An 18,471-nucleotide genomic window follows, 5' to 3' on the forward strand; every position below is an offset into this window, starting at 1 on the left:
TGACATAACGGTCTTGAATTTAAGCAAGCTTCAATTTGAGCTAAAACAGTCATAAGTTCCTCGAAAACGAGTCGCGTTTTGCCAACAACTCTTTTTAAATGGTATTTACATGATTTTATTCCTGCTTCCCAAATACTACCCATGTGAGGCGCATGGGGGAGAATAAATTTCCATTCTATGCTTTGAGAGGTACAATACTCCTCTATCGATTTAGAAAATGTTCTGATTGTCCGATATAATTTCTCAAGCTCTCTTTTTGCGCCGACGAAATTAGTGACATTGTCGTTATAAATTTTTTTATACGGATAACCTCGTCTGCTCACAAAGCGGCGCAATGCAGCCAAGAACGCATTCGATCAACTCATTGACTGCTTCTAAATGAACCACTTTGGTCGAAAAACATATGAACAATGCAATATATGATTTGCGACTTCTTTGTCCTCGGCCCTTATTCGCAATTGTAACAATAGGGCCAGCATAATCAATTCTCACTATCGAAAATACTCGTTGACAAGCGATAACCCTATCAGATGGCAACGATCCCATTATTTGATCTGACAACCTTGGCTTAACCCTGAAACACGTTACGCATCTCCTTGTTATTCTACGAACTTCTAATCTTCTACGAACAGTGTTGCGGCCGTTCAAAGGCCAAAATCTTTCCCGAATTGAAGAAAGCAAAGCTTGTGGCCCGATATGTAGCATACGACAATGTTCTCGCTCAAATAATAATTCAACAAATCGACATCTTGCCGGCAGCAAAATCGGATATTTTTTGTCATGATTAATAGCGGATCTCTGCAACCTGCTGCTCACCCTGAGAATCCCGTCGTTATCTAAAAATAGACTTATATGTGCAAGCGCGCTGCTCCTATTTACGCGATCGTTGTTTAAATCATCCAATTTCCTTGCAAAAAACTGCTCTTGAACATGCTTAATTAATTTTAATTGCGACAGATGCAAATCCCTCACGGATAAATTACCAAAATTGCGGTTCTCGAAATTGTCTCTAGAATTCGTAATGAATCAATAACACCAAGCAAGTATTCTTTCGATTTTAGTTAATGATGAGAATTTAAAAAACATTGTTTCAATTATCGATTCGGAATTAGCTCGAGCAACAAAAACTCGCATATTTCCCTTTTCTTCCGATTGTATGATGTCAAATTCCTGATCGGAAAGTTCGCCCTTGCCTTGATATGGATCTTTGAATTCCGAAAGCCACGATGAACCTGTCCACCACAATGAATTGTTATGAAAATTGTCAAAATTATTGCCTCGAGAGATTAAGTCCGCGGGATTTTCTGTACCTGCAACATGTCCTAAATGATTGCTAGGCAGGATAGATTGGATTTTGCTGATCCTATTATCGACAAATGTTTTCTGCCGACTCGGTTCACCCGATCCACGTAAGAACAATTGACAAATCGCTCCACGTATAGATTTTATGAATCCTAATAGTTAATGACTCACGAACAATCCGCATCAAATTGACCAACAAAATGACTCCGCATAACTCCAATCGCGGGATGGTTAATTTTTTAACGGGCGCCACACGTGATTTCGTGCATAACAATCTCGACGCAACTCGATTTGCATCATCAATTGCTCCCACGCTAAATACACGTAATTGCTCCCTGCTAAATACACGTAAGCTCGTTCTGATGCGTCACAAAACGCATGCAGACTGATATGCACCGGATTTCGAACGCCCACTATCTGTTTCGGTATTCGCATTGTATGAATTTTCCTTAGATCTTGGACATATTCTAGCCACATCTAGCACAAACCACCTGCCGGTAAATCGTCATCCCAACCAAGACTTATTTGCCACGTAAATTGCATTATCAATTTTGCTTTTATGATTATCGGACTCGCCAATCCCAATGGATACGAGCTAGTCTTAGACGAGGCATCGAAAACAACGCGAAGCTTCGTGCTAACAGATGACTCGCGATAAACGCCGTGATGAGGTAAATAAACAGCCTCGCTTGTCATAGCAGTAATTCTTGGAACGATGGTCATATGCCTTAGACTTATGTATTATCGCATGAATTCTATATATAACTGCCGATACATGTTATTACTTCAAAATTTACGTTCTAAATAGAGCAATCGTCTTTCCGCAATCGATTGCGACTCGCCAAGCTTATGCTTATTGTCTCGGAAAGGCAATCGTACAACAATTCTGCCCTCTGTGTCTCGCGTATAAGTGCCTTTAAATATTTCTTCGTATGCTCGTTCTTCACTCGATAAAATTACATTATCGCGACTCGAACAATCTTCGATTTCTCAGAATTTAACTAAAGATTTATTTAAAGAGCATAATTAAACAATTGATTTGACTAATTCCTTTTTATGAATTGTGCTGGCGATCTGGAATAATCCAACCGAATTTCGTATTCTATAATATAGGCAAATTATTTCCGAGCTCAATCTTCGCAGGTTCTAATAACTTTAAAAAGAATTCGCTGCCCAACAGCATGTCAATCTGACTCGGACGGTGGTATTGCGGATCGGCTAAATTTAACGTGTCAGTTATTGAAAAAGCATCACTATTAACTGCCACCAAAGGCAGTTCTCTAGTAATCTTCGGCACTACCAAATAAAATGTAGATAAATGGTTATATTCTTGATTTTATCATTACTTGACATCCATGATATATCATACAAATCAAACTATCAATGCTCGAGACTGTCTCGTGAATGTCTCCTAATTTTAAATTTAATTTAGCACAGGCTGTTCTTGTTATAAAATTCGCTTCGCTCGCGCTATCAAGAAGAACGCAAATAGGTTGATCAAACATGTTCGCGTCCTTTACGTATAGTATTGCCATTGACATTAAGATTTCGCCAAATCTCGCGCGACTCGTTGTGTGATGTACCGACAAATTAACGTTTGCTTTTTTGGTTTTGCGACTTTCTCCGTTAACCACTTCAACATTTGAAGTAACCTTGTCTACTCGAGGCTCTTCTTGTTCTGTATGGTACAATGTATTATGCCTCCTCGCGCATTGTCGACAGGAACTCGCTCTACAAGCGCTAACAAAATGATCGTTCCGTAAACAATTAAAACAAAGCTTCAATCGTTTAACTTCATCAATTCTTTCTCGCAGAGAAAGATTTAAAAATCAGACAGATTTAAAAATCTTTTTCACACGAATATATCAAATGAGGACCACGTATAAAACAGCGCCCGAGAACAACTGTTGACACGGCTACACTTACAGTTTAATTATTTCTAGATGTCCTTGCCTCACTTCTTCCTGCAGATCTTGAGGCCTCGTTTCTCCCAGCGACTCTCGAATTGTCAATTCTCCCTAACGACCTCGGTGTTTCATTGCCTCGTTTGGAGTTCGCTGCCACTCCTCTATAGTTCGATTCCTCTGTTTGGAATGCGCTGCCCAGTCGATCAAGCATTTGCACACGTCGCTGTAAAAAATCAAATAATAAATCGACTGTAACAGTTTGTCGACCTTCCATACTCTCTTCTCAGCGGCGCCGAGTAACTCTGTCCAGCTTCTTCTCCACTATATATAGTATCAAAGAATCCTCCCATATTTCACTTGTGGACTCCATGGATTTTACAATTCGAAGATGTTTCTGGAAATGATTTATTAGTTCTTGAATATCAACGGCTGATTCTCGTTCTTAGGTGCTTCAAATAAACATTGAAGATGCCTTCGTTTTAAAGCTTTCTTATCTTCGTAATGTTTCTTAGAAGATTCCAGGCTACTTCGTAGTTCTGTGCCGAAATCTCGATTGATTCGATGATTTTTGCCGCGCTTCCCGTCAGTGCACCAAATATTGCAACTTTTGAATTGCCGATAAATCGCTGTTATGAATTAATCGGTAAAGGTATCAAAAAACCGTGTCCTCTATTTCTTCTGAAAAGATTGGCAAATTGATTACCGGCAGTTTGACTCTGGTATCGATTTGTGAACCATTTCAATCTAACGCTCTAATTACTTCTGTCTGCTGCTCTATTACTTGTTCAAGTGATTCGCCACCATTAGTTGTACTTACAGTCGGTTTAATTGCAGCAGTCCATCTCGACAATGTTGCACTCAATTCTACGTATCGTTCTTCAAATACATTGTCTTCTCGTTAATCTTCAATTGGCAGCTCATTCTCCTCGATAACGCATACCAATTGCCGCTGTATTTCATTAAATTCGTTGTACACTTACTCTTTTTTTGAATATACGGAGACTGTTTCGATGCTCGGCGATGTCCTCTGGTTTGCCACGTTTTTCACAAATTTGTGACAAATATGTGTTTGTTTTGCCTTGATATATTCTCGTTAGCGGCGTAATTCTTGCGCGCTCATCTTCGCAGTTGCTTAATCGTTAATCATAATTGTTAATTGCCTTATTCTCAATCCGACTCGAAGAACCGTGTACGGGCTTGTAATAGATACTCGAATCGTTTCTCCAACTAAAGTCTTTATTTTGTGTATTACTACAATTTGCAGTTCACTTACTCGATCTCGACTCCTCGTCTTTTCGCATGCTTGTCTATTTATACAATATCAAATATTATCCTACCTAATAAGCAAATGACACGTCGTGATTTCTCATTTGTTATCTCGCTCGCAAATATATTGATTAGTAATACATGTCGAGTTCGTTCACAATTCGGTGCAACAGATTAAATTTATTATTTAGTCACCAACAAATTGATTATTGTGATTATGCATAATGTATTTTTTTCATCAAATATTCTCATTCGCCGAATGATTAACTGATAGTGATTATTACTGATGAAATCGATTCATTCGTAAAGGCCCTATTTTATCGATCGAGTGCGTCAGTAAACGTGTCGATAATGTGATATAATATATAAGAAAAAGAAAATTTCTAATTTCTTTAATTGTATATAACGCGCTATTTAATTCGAGTAATTCTCAGTCGCCAAATAATTAATCGATAGCGATTAATAGTGAAGGACCAATAAATTTGGATTTTTATAAATCAATCGAGTGTGTGAGTATTGATATAATTCAAGAAAGAAAAACTTTGATTTATTCGGTGTAGATTCGTCGCATGGAAAAGAGTTGCTATCACGGTGAGTAATTATCTATCCGTTTTTTGCCAGATACAAAGACACCGATTTTTTACAAGATAAGTGTGTGCATGCGTGTGCATGTGCGTGCGTGTATGTATGCATGCATGCGAGCGCGAATGTGCATGTGTGTTTGTGCCTCGTAGCAAAGCAGCTGATCACAGTGTGCGCTCCGCGTAATCATCCGCGTCGGACAGTGAGTTGCGTCGTCCCTGTTTATCTTCTATACTTAGCCCGTAATTGATAAACTATTTCTGCTTATAATTTAAAAATTAAGCTTCGGATAAAATTTTAGTAAAAAAAATTGTCTTAGAATAAAGTTAAGAATATGCTCTTTTAAGGATAAACGGTTGTTTTAAATCACCCTCTATATAATGTACAAAGACGATTTTTCGGCTACGCATGTGCAGCTATTTTATGTTACACGCGTAGAACCATGTAGAATTATATATCGAATGAATTCTAAGTGGAATGAGACATATGCTATCGGTGCGGACAATTCATCGAGTTACTACTAATCGAGTTGGTAAGCGGTTTTATTAGTTTATATATGTGATCTATATGTGTACACGCACCGGCAGGATGTCCTGCGCTCGGCGTGTGACTGCTACACATACACACGAAGCGCGCATGTTTGATATGATTGTTTTAATATGATTATTAATTGTTTAATTATCGCGTAATAATTCTTTTATTATATATTTAAAAAAAAATTATTTTAAAAAATAATAAAAAAATTTCGCGAATTCATTATTTTTTAATTTTTAATATCGGTTGCTTCAGATAGATGTAAGACATTCAATGTCAAAACCCGCAATGATAATTATAATTTTACACATAACTTTTTTTAAAATATATAATAATAGAATTATTACGCGATAATTAAACAATTAATAATCATATTAAAACAATTAATTAAATAAATAATCATTAAATAATCAATAATTAATCAGAACGAGATGAAAAAAGAAAAGCGCGACGTATAGAGACATCGCGGTCTCTCACTCACACTAGCGTCGAGTGTGTGAGACAGCGATAAGACACCGAAATTCGGTATCACGTCCAATTATTCTTTCTTTCTCGATCGCGCGTATTGCGTTAAGGATGGAACATCGAATTGTCCCCCCCCCTATTTTTTCTCCCCGCTCCGCGACCTCCTTCGCGCTTCGTGTGTAGCAGCCGCGCGCCGAGCGCAGGACACCATTCCTGCTGGTGCGTGTACATATGTGCGTGCATGCGTGCGCGCGCGCGCGCGCGTGTGTGTGTGTGTGTGTATGTTGCAATGTGAATTAGCAATAGTAGGTATACTAGGCGGGTTCTAACTCAGAAGCGTTGAGGTGGGTGCGGGTGTGCGGGGGGGAACGGACGGCGCGGGGAAGAGGGGAGGGGAAAGTCCGAGGCGGCGATCCTTTAAACTGAGCCGCGGGGGGGGGTAGTGAAGAAAGACGAGGTGAGATAAACAAATAGGATAAGATAGCAAGGCGATATAAACAAAATGGGCGGCGAAGATGATATAAAAAATTGCGCGTGGACATGACGTCAGAGGGGGGAGGGGGGGGCACCACTGCCGCCGCCGCCGCCGCCGCCACCGCCGCGCCCGCCGCCGAGTAAAAAATAAATATCTCTCTCGTATTATCTCTTCCGTTGAGGCTCTCTCTCTCTTATGGCGAATGTTATTTTTTTCTAATTATTTTATGGTGGGGAAGAAAGAAATGAAAGAAATATATGTTTTTTTGCATATTATATATGTTTATATTTTTAAACAAATTGAATACATTTTTAAGTGTGAAATTTTTTTATTCACATGTTTTTTTCTTATACACTAAAAACTAAAGCTAACAGCTCGCAATCGACGAGTTGACGTCTATCGAATGTATCACAATCGCGTATCGCGTTCGGCACTTCCTCGGGATCTGTTACAACAGACGCGATGTTGGAGAATCGCGTATACTTGGTATCGATCGTATCGACGAATCTGACGAGTCGATCGAACGTCACATCGATACATTCGTCCAGATCAAACATACGGCGCAGGGTCGATTCGATCATTGTTACGCGTACGTTCAAAGATTCAAGACGTACGAGTGTAACGTCGTTCATCAGACAAATTCTGACGGTTAACGGTCCGACACTTATAAAATTGTCCTTGTAATCGTTTCGCAGCAATTTATAGATATTCCATCGCTGCTCGTAGAGTCCCTTCCACGTTTCGAGAGACAGTATCAATTCCTGTTCCCGATGATCTCCCAGAGCGATCTCCACGTAGCTCGGTGGACCAACGTTGATTCCAATTTCCAGAAATTTGTAACCCATAGCCGTCAGAGTGTAACGTCTGCTCAGTAAGCGCACTGCGCGACGCTCCACCGAAATACTGTGGAAATTAAATATATAATATTGCACAATATTGGAAAAAAGAGAAAAAAATAAAAAAATGCAGGTGAAACTTACGCGTTACATTCCTTCTTTTGTTTTTCGCCATTGTACGGTGCGCTGCTTCCTTTGGTGGAATACATTGCGTGTTGTTCGAATGATGGAGGAGCGGAGTACCGTTTTTGTCGTGCAGATCGTTCAATGGAGGAGGACTGATCGCGTAAATTTTTTGACATGGCAAACCGTTAATCCCCCCACCTCCCCCCCTTTTTTTTCTAGGAATTTCATTGTTGCAATCAAACATGTAGCGACATGTTCGCAAAGGAGCGCGATGACGTTCAAATTTTGTTTTCTAGGAAGAGCTCGTGAAAAGATAGCTCTTCGTAGAAATCGACGTACGTGTCGCGGCGTGTCAAGAGAAGCGCCGATACTCCGGTTACTATAAACAAATCGGGGAGACTTATGATGGTTTTTTTTCGCCGAAATCGGCGTACGTGTCGCGGCGTGTCAAGAGAAGCGCCGATACTCCGGCTGCTATAAACAAATTAGGGAGACCTATGATGATGCTGCGACAAGGGACAAAGAAATTGTCGATGATATATAATGGGTCATGCGGTGTGCAGGATCACAGTAGATGGAAGTCTAATGTGTGTGAAAAAAATAGTTGACGGTGAAAATGGATAATGTGTTAAATATAGAAAATGTGTTTAATATAGATGAGGAAGACTTTGTGAATATAGTGAACGAAGTGTTTGAAAATGAAGAAGAAATAGAGATTGACAATATTGACAATATTGACATTGATATTGAAGACGAAGAGCACGCATTGTCTGACGATAGTAATTACATAAGTGATCAAAGTGATGACCTTACGGATTATGCAGAAAAAATTGCCACCCGTTCGGAACTCCTTGCGTTGAATAATAATAAAAAGTATTGTTCAATACAATTTTATTATTCAACGGGTAGTGCACTAACTCTGTGTGCCGAATGCATGGTTCGTCTGGCGGACACTGACATTGGAGTATTGTATGCCGTTAGGAAGCACGAGATAGATACTCTCAATGCTCTAAACAGCCGATTTTGCTCCAATTGCCAACAGTCCGTCTGTATGATAATGCCATGCAACATGTGCCCAATTTGCACAAATTGAAAAAAGACAACATTGTGAACGAGGCATATACAAGTGGAAGAGTGTGATGTGATATAAAAACAATATGGAAAGATCATTGGAAGAATTAACAAGTTCTCCGTTATGGGATTCAATCTCTCATCTACCAGTGAACGTGGCGGTGTATTTTATAAAGAGACACTATACCTCAACTCCCCATTTCCCGATTTCTCGTCCCCAAGTCTCGTCTCCAAGAGTTAAGGGACGCTACAATTCGACTCTCTGCTTCTCCGCTCCTTCTGAGAGAGCGGAAATAATTCTGGAAGCGTGCACATATTATCATTATAGAGGACACGCATACAATATATTACTACCTCTCTCGCGGCAAAAAGTAGCAGAGATAATTCCAAGAAGCGAAGATAATCATATATGGTTGTTCTATTCCCATCAATCTCCGGACATGTCGGAAATACAACGCTTTATATACTGGCTTCGAGTTAAAGCAGCTATAGAGAAAAGAAAAAAAGAAAGTAAAAAAATATAAAATTGTTTTGATGAGACAGCACAACAATTTAAAAGAATCAAGATTTTGCAATATGGAACTCCTAGAGCGAGTGGAACACGAGCTGCTGGAGCAGTGCAGCCAAGTCGCTACCTTGGTGGAGTGTTTCGCGTGGTTGCAACGATGTGAGGAGTGCATCGAACAACTCGAGGAACTTAGCCGTGTTAAGCGTCCTCGACTCACCGTTGCAAATAGACAATCTGCGGTGGCGAGGATCGCGCGACTCGCGGGTGCAAAAGTACAACTAGAAAGACGTTTCGTGCACGTTGGTGATGAGTACGCGAGCACCAGTAGAGACAATGGATCTCTCGTTTGACGAGAAATCGATACGGCATTTGAAAGCCGTATATTGACTGGTGCGGTGATCAATGTGGACTATATCGAGCCGCGACAATTTTTAGAAGACGCTGGTGGTGTAGTGCTCGAGCGAGTGCGAGACATTGTACAAAGACACGATAGTGTGAAAGTGAACACTGCATTTAACGGCGAGTTTGTGACGGGCGATAAACGCGCGAACAAAAATATAAACACTAAAAATAGTGAACTCTTTCGAGTGTCAAATTTGGACGAGTGGTACGAGCAGTACGTTATCGAACCCACGTTGGCGTCGCTCGAAGAATTCCAAGAACGCGACAGTGGATGGGCGTTGTCGCGAATTCTAAATTTGACTGTAAACGTGAACAAATATAATCCAATGCACGCGGGATGTTACATCGAATTACCGCGGGAAATTATGTTAAAGCGAGCGGTGATCAATGTACGATCCAATGACAATGCGTGTTTCGCGTGGTCGGTGGTCGCGGCTCTGCATCCGGCTGAAAGAAATACAAATCGGGAATTGTCGTACCCGCATTATACGACAGTGTTAAATTTGCAAGACATTACGTTTCCGATGACGTTGAACCAAATTAAGAAGTTCGAACATCTCAACGACATCTCAATCAACGTCTACGGTATCAAGGAAAAAGAGATTCTCCCGATATGGCTGACATCAAGGAAGATGGAGAAGCACGCAAATCTATTGTACGTGCAGGATCCGCGTGACGACAACGCGGGGCACTTTGCGTACATCAAAGATCTGTCCCGTCTTGTGAGCTCGCAAATAAACAGGAAGAAATGCAAGAAATACTTTTGCGACCGGTATGTATTTTAACAAATTTTATTATTTCTCTTATAAAATTGTTAAAAATATCTTATAAAATTGTTGTTGTATTAAAAAATCATATTTTCCGTTTGCAGATGTCTACATTACTTCAGTTCGTCTGAAAGATTGCAATCACATACAACGGACTGCGAAAAGATGAACGATTGCGCCATCCGACTACCGAGCGAGGACGACAAGTGGCTCGAATTCAAGAACCACATTATAGAATAAGGAACGACTTCCATTCATCGTTTACGCGGACTTGGAGTGCGTACTACGGCGAACGGAACCGGCAGAGAAGGAAGACGCATCGTACACCTACCAGCAGCACGAGGTATTTAGCATCGGATACTACGTGCGATGCTCGTACGACAACGCGTTATCGGTATATCAATTTCGTCGCGACGAAGATTGCGTTGCGTGGTTCGTTCGGCAACTCGAAGATTTGGCGCATCAAGTAAAAATTCTGTTATCCGCGAATGTCCCCATGGAAACGTTGTCGAGAGAGCAGTGGGAGGCACATCGTAGCGCGACGCGTTGTCACATTTGCGAGAAATCATTACGTCGGACGACACGCAGGTACGCGATCATTGCCATCTTACCGGTCGTTACCGTGGTCCCGCGCACTCAAATTGTAATCTAAATTATAAAGATTCATATTGCATTCCCATAGTATTTCACAACTTATCCGGTTATGACGCGCACTTTATCATCACGGAAATAGCTACGGCGTTCGAAGGCAGGATCGACGTGCTGCCGATAACAAAAGAAAAATATATTTCGTTTACAAAACATGTTCAAGATACCACCGAGAGATCAGATTCGCGAAATTGCGTACGCTTGCGGTTCATAGATTCGTACAAATTTTTAAATACCAGCCTTGATAAATTGGCATCTTTTCTAACGAAAGAAAAATTAAAAATTTTACGTTCCGAATTTTCCACGGTCTCAAACGAAGATTTTGATTTGTTGACGCGCAAAGGTGTCTTTCCGTACGAATACGTGGGTGGCGCGGACAAGCTGCAGGACACGCACCTACCACCGCGCGAATCGTTCTATAGCTCGTTGACCGGTGACACGGTGTCGGAGAACGATTACGCGCACGCCGCGAACGTCTGGCAGCGATTCTCTATCCGGACGCTCGGCGAATACAGCGATTTATATCTCAAGACCGATATCTTGTTATTGGCCGACGTTTTCGAAAATTTCCGCGAAAGTTGCGTCGCGAGTTATGGACTCGATCCCGCGCATTACTACACATTGCCAGGTTTCACGTGGGACGCCATGTTGAAATATACACGCGTAAAATTTGAGTTGCTCACCGACATCGATATGGTTATGTTTATCGAACGCGGTATACGCGGCGGTCTCAGTCAATGTTCCGGCAGATACGCGCAGGCCAATAACAAGTACATGCGTTCGTACGACCCGTCGAAACCGTCATCATACCTTATGTACTTTGACGTAAATAATCTGTACGGATGGGCGATGTGTCAACCGCTGCCCTATGCCGAATTTCGATGGATGGAAGACATTGAGAACTTTGATGCGAGCGCGATTGCTCCGGATTCGCCCACGGGTTATATTCTCGAGGTCGATCTCGAGTATCCGCATCATTTGCACGATCGACACACTGACCTACCTTTCTGTCCGACGCGCGATAAACCACCCGGCACGCGGCAGAATAAACTTCTCGCGACGTTATACGATAAGAAGCGGTACGTCATCCATTATCGCAACCTGCAGCAATGTACGCGCCATGGTCTTCGTATCGCAAAGATATATCGCGTACTACAATTTGCTCAATCCGCCTGGCTCCGCGATTACATCGAACTCAATACACACTTTAGAACGTACGCGAAAAACGATTTCGAAAAAAATTTGTACAAATTAATGAACAACGCGGTATTCGGTAAAACAATGGAAAATGTGCGCAATCACGTCGACGTTAAACTTTTGACCAAATGGGACGGACGATATGGCGCGGAGGCAATGATCGCGAAACATTTCCACAGCCGCAGCGTCTTTGCGGAAAACTTAATCGCCGTTGAAATGCGTAAACTCGAGATAAAATTCAACAAGCCGATTTACGTGGGTATGTGTATACTCGACATATCGAAAATCTGCTTGTACAAATTTCACCACGAATACATGTCACCGCTGTATCGCGAGAAATGTAAGATCATGTACACCGACACGGACAGTCTCGTATACCACATCGAGTGCGATGATGTGTACGAGGCGATGAAACGCGATATCGCTAGATTCGATACGAGCGATTATCCGACGGACAACGCGTACGGGATGCCTCTCGCGAATAAAAAAGTACCCGGTCTAATGAAGGATGAGAATAACGGTGCGATAATGACGGAATTCGTCGGGCTCAGAGCGAAGATGTACGCGGTGAGGGTGGACGGCAGAAAAGACATTAAAAAGGCGAAAGGTGTAAAGAATAACGTCGTAACGCGAACAATAACGTTCGACGATTATACGCGGTGCTTGAACGAAGAGATCGAAATGACTCGTCGCCAGTCGTGTATAAGATCCAAGCTACACCAAGTATACACGGTGTCCGAGTCGAAAATCGCTCTGAGTCCGTACGACGACAAACGATACATCGTACCGGATTCGACGGAGACGTTACCGTGGGGACATTCCATTGTAATATATATATATATACATGTTTATACAACGTACATATATTTTTATATTTTTTTTATATAGTTTATATGATGCATATATGCACGTATGTATGTATGTATGTAAGTATGTACGTACCTATGTATCATATCTATGTATGAATGATCATATCTATGTATGTATGAACGTATGTATTCTTGTAATTTTATACGATACTATTTTATACGATACTGTTTTATATGTAGTATAGATATATGTATTTTTTGTAATTTTTATATGTAGTTTTACAATAAAATTTAGTTGTTCAAATTTATTTTATATACTTTATAATAGCAACCAAGATCCTGCTTGCTGAGGAATTAGCTTTAATTCTCTCTTCGATTTATTTAATTTATACTCGGCTTAATACATATATTGTTTATAATACATGTAGTTTTACATGTGTTCTCGTAAGTTGCATACATATAGTATAGTTTAAAAAATGTAATGGAAGAAAAAAATAATAAAAACTCTTTGTATACATGTATACAGTGTATATTTATTTTTTTAATACATCATAAAAATAAGAAAAATGAATTAAATCACACTGCTTTTGTTTATCCATGAATTATGTGATCTATCGAATCCCAGCCACTTGACGTAAACCTTGTCTCCCTTCCTGCGTAGTACTTTCTCCACGAGATACACGTCTGGATGAGTCGCGCGATGCAATTCGTGCTCGTAGAAAGCGCCCGCGACCGATTTTCCGCGATAGTCCTCGAGCAGATAAGTTACGGGATTAGTACGCTGCACTTTAACGATCTTAAACACCTCGGTGGTCCAATTTGGCGTGTAACCTTTTTCGAAAAGTGTCTTGTACTTGCTCACGCGTACCGATTCGCCTACTTTGAATTTTGCTGGACCTGCGATCTTTATCGCGCTGTATACCGTATCCAAGAGTCTTTTGGCGATCGCGGGAGTTACGTCAACGGGTCGCATGCCGATAGTGCGATGCTTGCGCGCGTTGTAATCTGACACGAGACGCGGTAGCGCGTCGACCCACTTGTAAGTGCCGTTGAGCGTAAACATCTTCCACATGTCGTTCTTAAGCGTGCGATTGAATCGCTCGACGATCGATGCCTTCAACACCGTATACGTGGAATAATGATTAACATTGTGTTTTTTCAAGAGTTTTTGCACATCGGCATTGTAAAATTCCTTTCCCATATCCGTTTGCAAGTTTCTCGGGCATCTTCCGTTCTCTCGAATTATCTTAGCGATAGCGTTAGCCGTCTCGCTTCCGACCTTGCTCTTGAGCGGTACGGCCCAGGCGTACTTGTTCAACGCATCGATGACGGTGAGTATGTAGTGATGACCTCTGTTGAAACTCGAGTACGGACGCATCTCGACGATGTCAGCCTGCCACAGATCGTCGTATCCCCGAATTATGACACGTCTTCGTGGAAAATTTCTTCTCGCCGGAGCGTGCAATTCCTCAACGAGTCGTCGCCTCTCGGAGCTAACATTTTTTTCACGTCCATCGGATCGCATGTTTCAACGATGTTTAATAGTAAAGATAAGATATACAATTTAAAATTGTTTTTTCCTCACTGACGTTAATCGACTGGCTCGTTTCATCGATACGCGATTAATTTATAATAATGCTGGCTTCGCGAAGTTCCTCGATGATCGACAGCATCTCATTGTCGTGAGCGTTGTTACCAGCTCGGTACGAAGCGTCGAGCAATCGGAGTCGATCCACCAGTTCGTTGGGATCGTCCCAATGCACGTAATCGATCTTGTTGTCGTTTAACTTCATGGCGGTTGGTATATTGCTCACGCCTGCACCCTTTTTACGCCCGCTACTTCCATACGTAGATACGAGCGAAGCGATGATGTTAATATACTTGGATCCCCTATTGCCCTTGATGGGATTATGGGCGCTGTGACCACGTCTATGAGCATTTGTTGTTAACAATATACTTTTATACGTTTGTTTATCATCCTCGGTAAAAACCGCGTCATCGGGAAATCTCTTGAAGATCAATTCGTACAATCCTGGTGTACCATTGTATCTCACATTGTCTATGATTATGGAGTCATTTTTGTCAACGTCAAATTTCTTGTCACCAAGCATCGCACCACTGTTTTTATCGAAATAAACACCGTATACGCGATCAAATGTATTGTTTTTTCCATTATCATCGAGAAGAGGGCTTACGTACTTTTGCCCTAATGGTCCCAGCTGAATATGCAACGCTTCTCGACCTTGTTGCGTTTGCAGACTCTGTTTGATGGTTGTTTCGAATGACGGTTCACTGGCGTCTTTTGTTTCGAAAACATCTTCCTTTTGCAGGAATAGCGGTGGTTCTTTCGGTGGATCTTTCGATGGTTGTATCGGTGTAGACTCGAACACGAGTGAATCTGACGCGGTTTTCAATTCTTTCGTTGTACGTTGTTTTTTAGACTGCGGCGTTAATTTCAACCATCCAACATCCGTCCAATATGAATCCTTGTCAGTAGTAGTAGTAGTAGTAATATCGTTATCGTTGTCGTCATCGCTGTCTTCACGTTTTTGTTTTTTCTTAATACCGAGATCCTTTGCTTCTCTTTCAATCGATTGAGATTCCTCGGTTTTTTCAACAATCTGTTTTAGAGGTTCGACGATGGGCTTGAAGCGTTTCTCCAACGCTGTATCTTCAGCTATTTTACCAATTTTTAAAGTGCGATATTTTTTGCGAATCGAATCGCTCGTTTTCGCAATCTGTTTCGCTATTTTCTCGCGATCTTTGGTGTTATCCATGTTGCCTGCTCCACGTATCGACATCGATTAACCACGTTACGGTACCGCGAACGTATTAAATTCCTTTCTGTATCGCCCATTGATAAGCGGACTGTCCTTATCTATCACTAGAAATCCATACTCGCGCTGCCAACAATCGCGGCATAACGCACAGAATTCATCGTATGACATGTCGGTATTCACGTGATCGTTGTAAACATGTTTCAAGTTGGTACCATCCTGTTTGAACAGAATCAGCAGGTTCGCATTGTCGTATCAGATGTTTAGGTATCCTCGCGTACGTCTGACAGAGATAGAAGCAATCGACGTTCGAGTGGCGGCCCATCGAAAAGTATTCTCTCACAGCATCTTGGTTATCGCACGCAACGTCGTCGAAGACGAAGATCGAATTGGGACGTGCCTCGCTCGGTGGAATGACGTCACTGTTGTTGGAGAACGTAAAGTAGCCGATTTCTTCTATCGATGTTAGTAAATTTTCCAAGTATCGATATTTCGGTTGTTGCAGCGATTTCGAGTATACATACACGTTCTCGAAACGTACACCGTGCGGATTCTCGAGCAAGCTTATGAGACCGTTGGTTTTACCACAATTCGACGGTCCGCAAATGATAGCGCGTATAGTACTCGGTAACATTTCACCGTGCTTGCGCTCCGTCGCGATGTCTCCCATTATTCGCGCTCTCTCGTCACAGTTCGCGACGCGTATCGTCAGCGGCTGCCGTACAAATTTCATGTTCGCACTGCGTTATCTAGACTTCGATCGAACGCCTATTTATAGGCGCGCGAAACCATGAATCGCTCAGTAGCAAAAATGTATCTCGCGCTGTCGCATCCCTCCGATATTCGGGATTTGAGCGCTGAGCAGTTGCAATATATACCGAAGGTCGTACTGTTACGCGTGTGCGGTAATTATATCGATCACGTGTGGGACAAGCTTCCGGAGTATATAAAGGCGGATTTGGAGGTTCAAACCTATCGTCGCTGTGTCGAGCATTATAATCAATCGTCAGATCGAGATCATATAGACAGTTCTGCACCGAAGATAAAGGATTGTGGCCTATGCCAGCAGCAGCGTCAAACGAAGGCTACATTGGAGGTCTGCTCAATCGAGTGATAAACGCGCTTCCTTTCGAACTACATATCCCCGGCTATCAATTTTGCGGTCCGGGTACTCGGCTGAAAAAGCGATTAGCCAGAGGTGAAACGGGCATAAATCCACTGGACGCGGCGTGCCGTGAACACGACATTGCGTATTCTCAGAGCAACGATCTCACCGACAGACACGCGGCGGACAAGGTACTCGCCGATAAAGCCTTAGGACGCGTCATCGCGAGAGATTCGGCTCTGAGCGAGAAAGCTGCAGCTGCAGCTGCAGCCGTTTGGGCAGCGATGAAAGCCAAGACCAAGATCGGCATGGGTATGAAGGTGAAGAAAAAAGCCGGCAAAAAAAAGAAACGAACACTTCCAACGGCAAAACGAGGTGGTGTGTTACCGATTTTGCCAATTTTGGGCGCTCTCGGGTCCTTAATCGGCGGAGCGGCCAGCGTGGCGAAAGCGATAAACGACAGGAAAGTCGCGCAACGTCAACTCGAGGAACTGCAACGTCGCGCGATGGAAACGCGCGGACAGGGACTGTATCTCGCTCCGTACAAATACGGACGAGGACTGTATCTTGCCCCGTACAAAGGCGGACGAGGCGTAACAGCGAAAAAAGAAAAAAAACGCCAAAGAGACGATAAAAATACCTACGGGTGTAACCACCAACGTACAATTGGATCAGCTGGCGAAGCGTATGCGCGTACCGTACTTTAGAGGCATTTTTATGCGTGACGCATTACCGATTAGCGGCGCGCGTCGAAATGAAAATGGTATCGTAAATCTGGACGACACGACGGGCCCCGGTACTCATTGGGTAGCGTACGCAAAGAGAAACAATCGCGTTATGTACTTTGACAGTTTTGGTAATCTTCGACCGCCCAAGGAACTGATACGATATTTCGGAGATGATGCTATGATAGAGTACAATCGAACGTCCTATCAGACGTACGATCAGAGCGTCTGCGGACAGCTGTGCTTGTGGTTTCTTCTCCAAAACGGTCGACGCGCGTGAATTTATAAAGTCCGACAAAATGTCGCGGCGTCTTAGTATTCGTCGAACGCTTTTTCCATCATGTCGCTGACGCTTACGCTGAGCGAGAAGAGCAGCGTTCTCGCGACAAATTACTCTCCAGCCATAGATTTGAGCGACGATGACTACGAGCTTGGTCTAACAATTTTGGAGACTTATCACACGATACCGAATGTAAACGCTTCGAACAATACATTTTATTTTGGCAAAGACGATGCAGAAATTACGATTCCCGAGGGGTCGTATGAACTGCATGCCATAAATGAATTTTTGAAACGTGAGATTTTACGGAAACGTCCGCGACGCGACGCGCCCGAGGGTAACGCTGGTGACACCGCGCGCGGCGATGACGAGATTGGAGAATACCCGATAGTGCTCCGCGCAAATTACAACACGATGAGGTGTGAGATTAAATGCACCTACAGAATAAACTTTAACAAGCCTCGTAACATTGGATCGCTGCTGGGTTTCTCGAGGCGTATACTGCAACCGCGAAGATGGCACGAAGCGGACGTGTCGATCAACATAATGAACGTAAACATTATCCGTGTAGAGTGCAACGTGACCACGGGCGCATACAGCAACGACAAAAGTGTGCACACGATACACGAATTTTCACCGAGCGTGCCGCCAGGATATAAGATATTGGAAAGGCCGATGCAGATCATTTA

The 18,471-nt window shown here is 42.5% G+C and overlaps 3 protein-coding genes across 6 annotated transcripts in view; all 3 read right to left on the reverse strand.

The window, feature by feature from the left end:
• The window catches only part of LOC105423790 (transmembrane protein 114), a 517,194-nt gene that overhangs the window by 220,538 nt on the left and 278,185 nt on the right, over window positions 1-18,471 (reverse strand). The gene's annotated exons all lie outside the window — the stretch shown is intronic.
• Window positions 6,701-7,669, reverse strand: LOC148935627 (uncharacterized). Its single transcript, XM_089081260.1, has 2 exons — window positions 7,512-7,669; window positions 6,701-7,434 (listed from the first exon to the last, which is right to left on the reverse strand). Exons 1-2 carry the CDS (start codon window positions 7,667-7,669, stop codon window positions 6,879-6,881), a joined length of 714 nt encoding a protein of 237 aa, XP_088937386.1. The 3' UTR covers window positions 6,701-6,878.
• LOC148935628 (uncharacterized) lies at window positions 14,464-16,211 on the reverse strand. The gene has a single exon (XM_089081254.1). The coding sequence runs from the start codon at window positions 15,694-15,696 to the stop codon at window positions 14,518-14,520; it is 1,179 nt and encodes a 392-aa protein (XP_088937380.1). The 5' UTR covers window positions 15,697-16,211; the 3' UTR covers window positions 14,464-14,517.

The sequence above is a fragment of the Pogonomyrmex barbatus genome, unplaced genomic scaffold (assembly GCF_055798465.1).
Source record: "Pogonomyrmex barbatus isolate J1 unplaced genomic scaffold, ASM5579846v1 scaffold4, whole genome shotgun sequence".
Taxonomy (NCBI): Eukaryota; Metazoa; Arthropoda; class Insecta; order Hymenoptera; family Formicidae; genus Pogonomyrmex; species Pogonomyrmex barbatus.

Excerpts from the sequence above, each read along its gene's own strand:
- LOC148935627 (XM_089081260.1), bottom strand. The coding sequence starts at position 7,669 with ATGTCAAAAAATTTACGCGATCAGTCCTCCTCCATTGAACGATCTGCA. Across the intron at positions 7,435-7,511 it reads CAAAAGAAGGAATGTAACGC|TATTTCGGTGGAGCGTCGCG; the intron begins GTAAGTTTCACC and ends TAATTTCCACAG.
- LOC148935628 (XM_089081254.1), bottom strand. The coding sequence starts at position 15,696 with ATGTCGATACGTGGAGCAGGCAACATGGATAACACCAAAGATCGCGAG.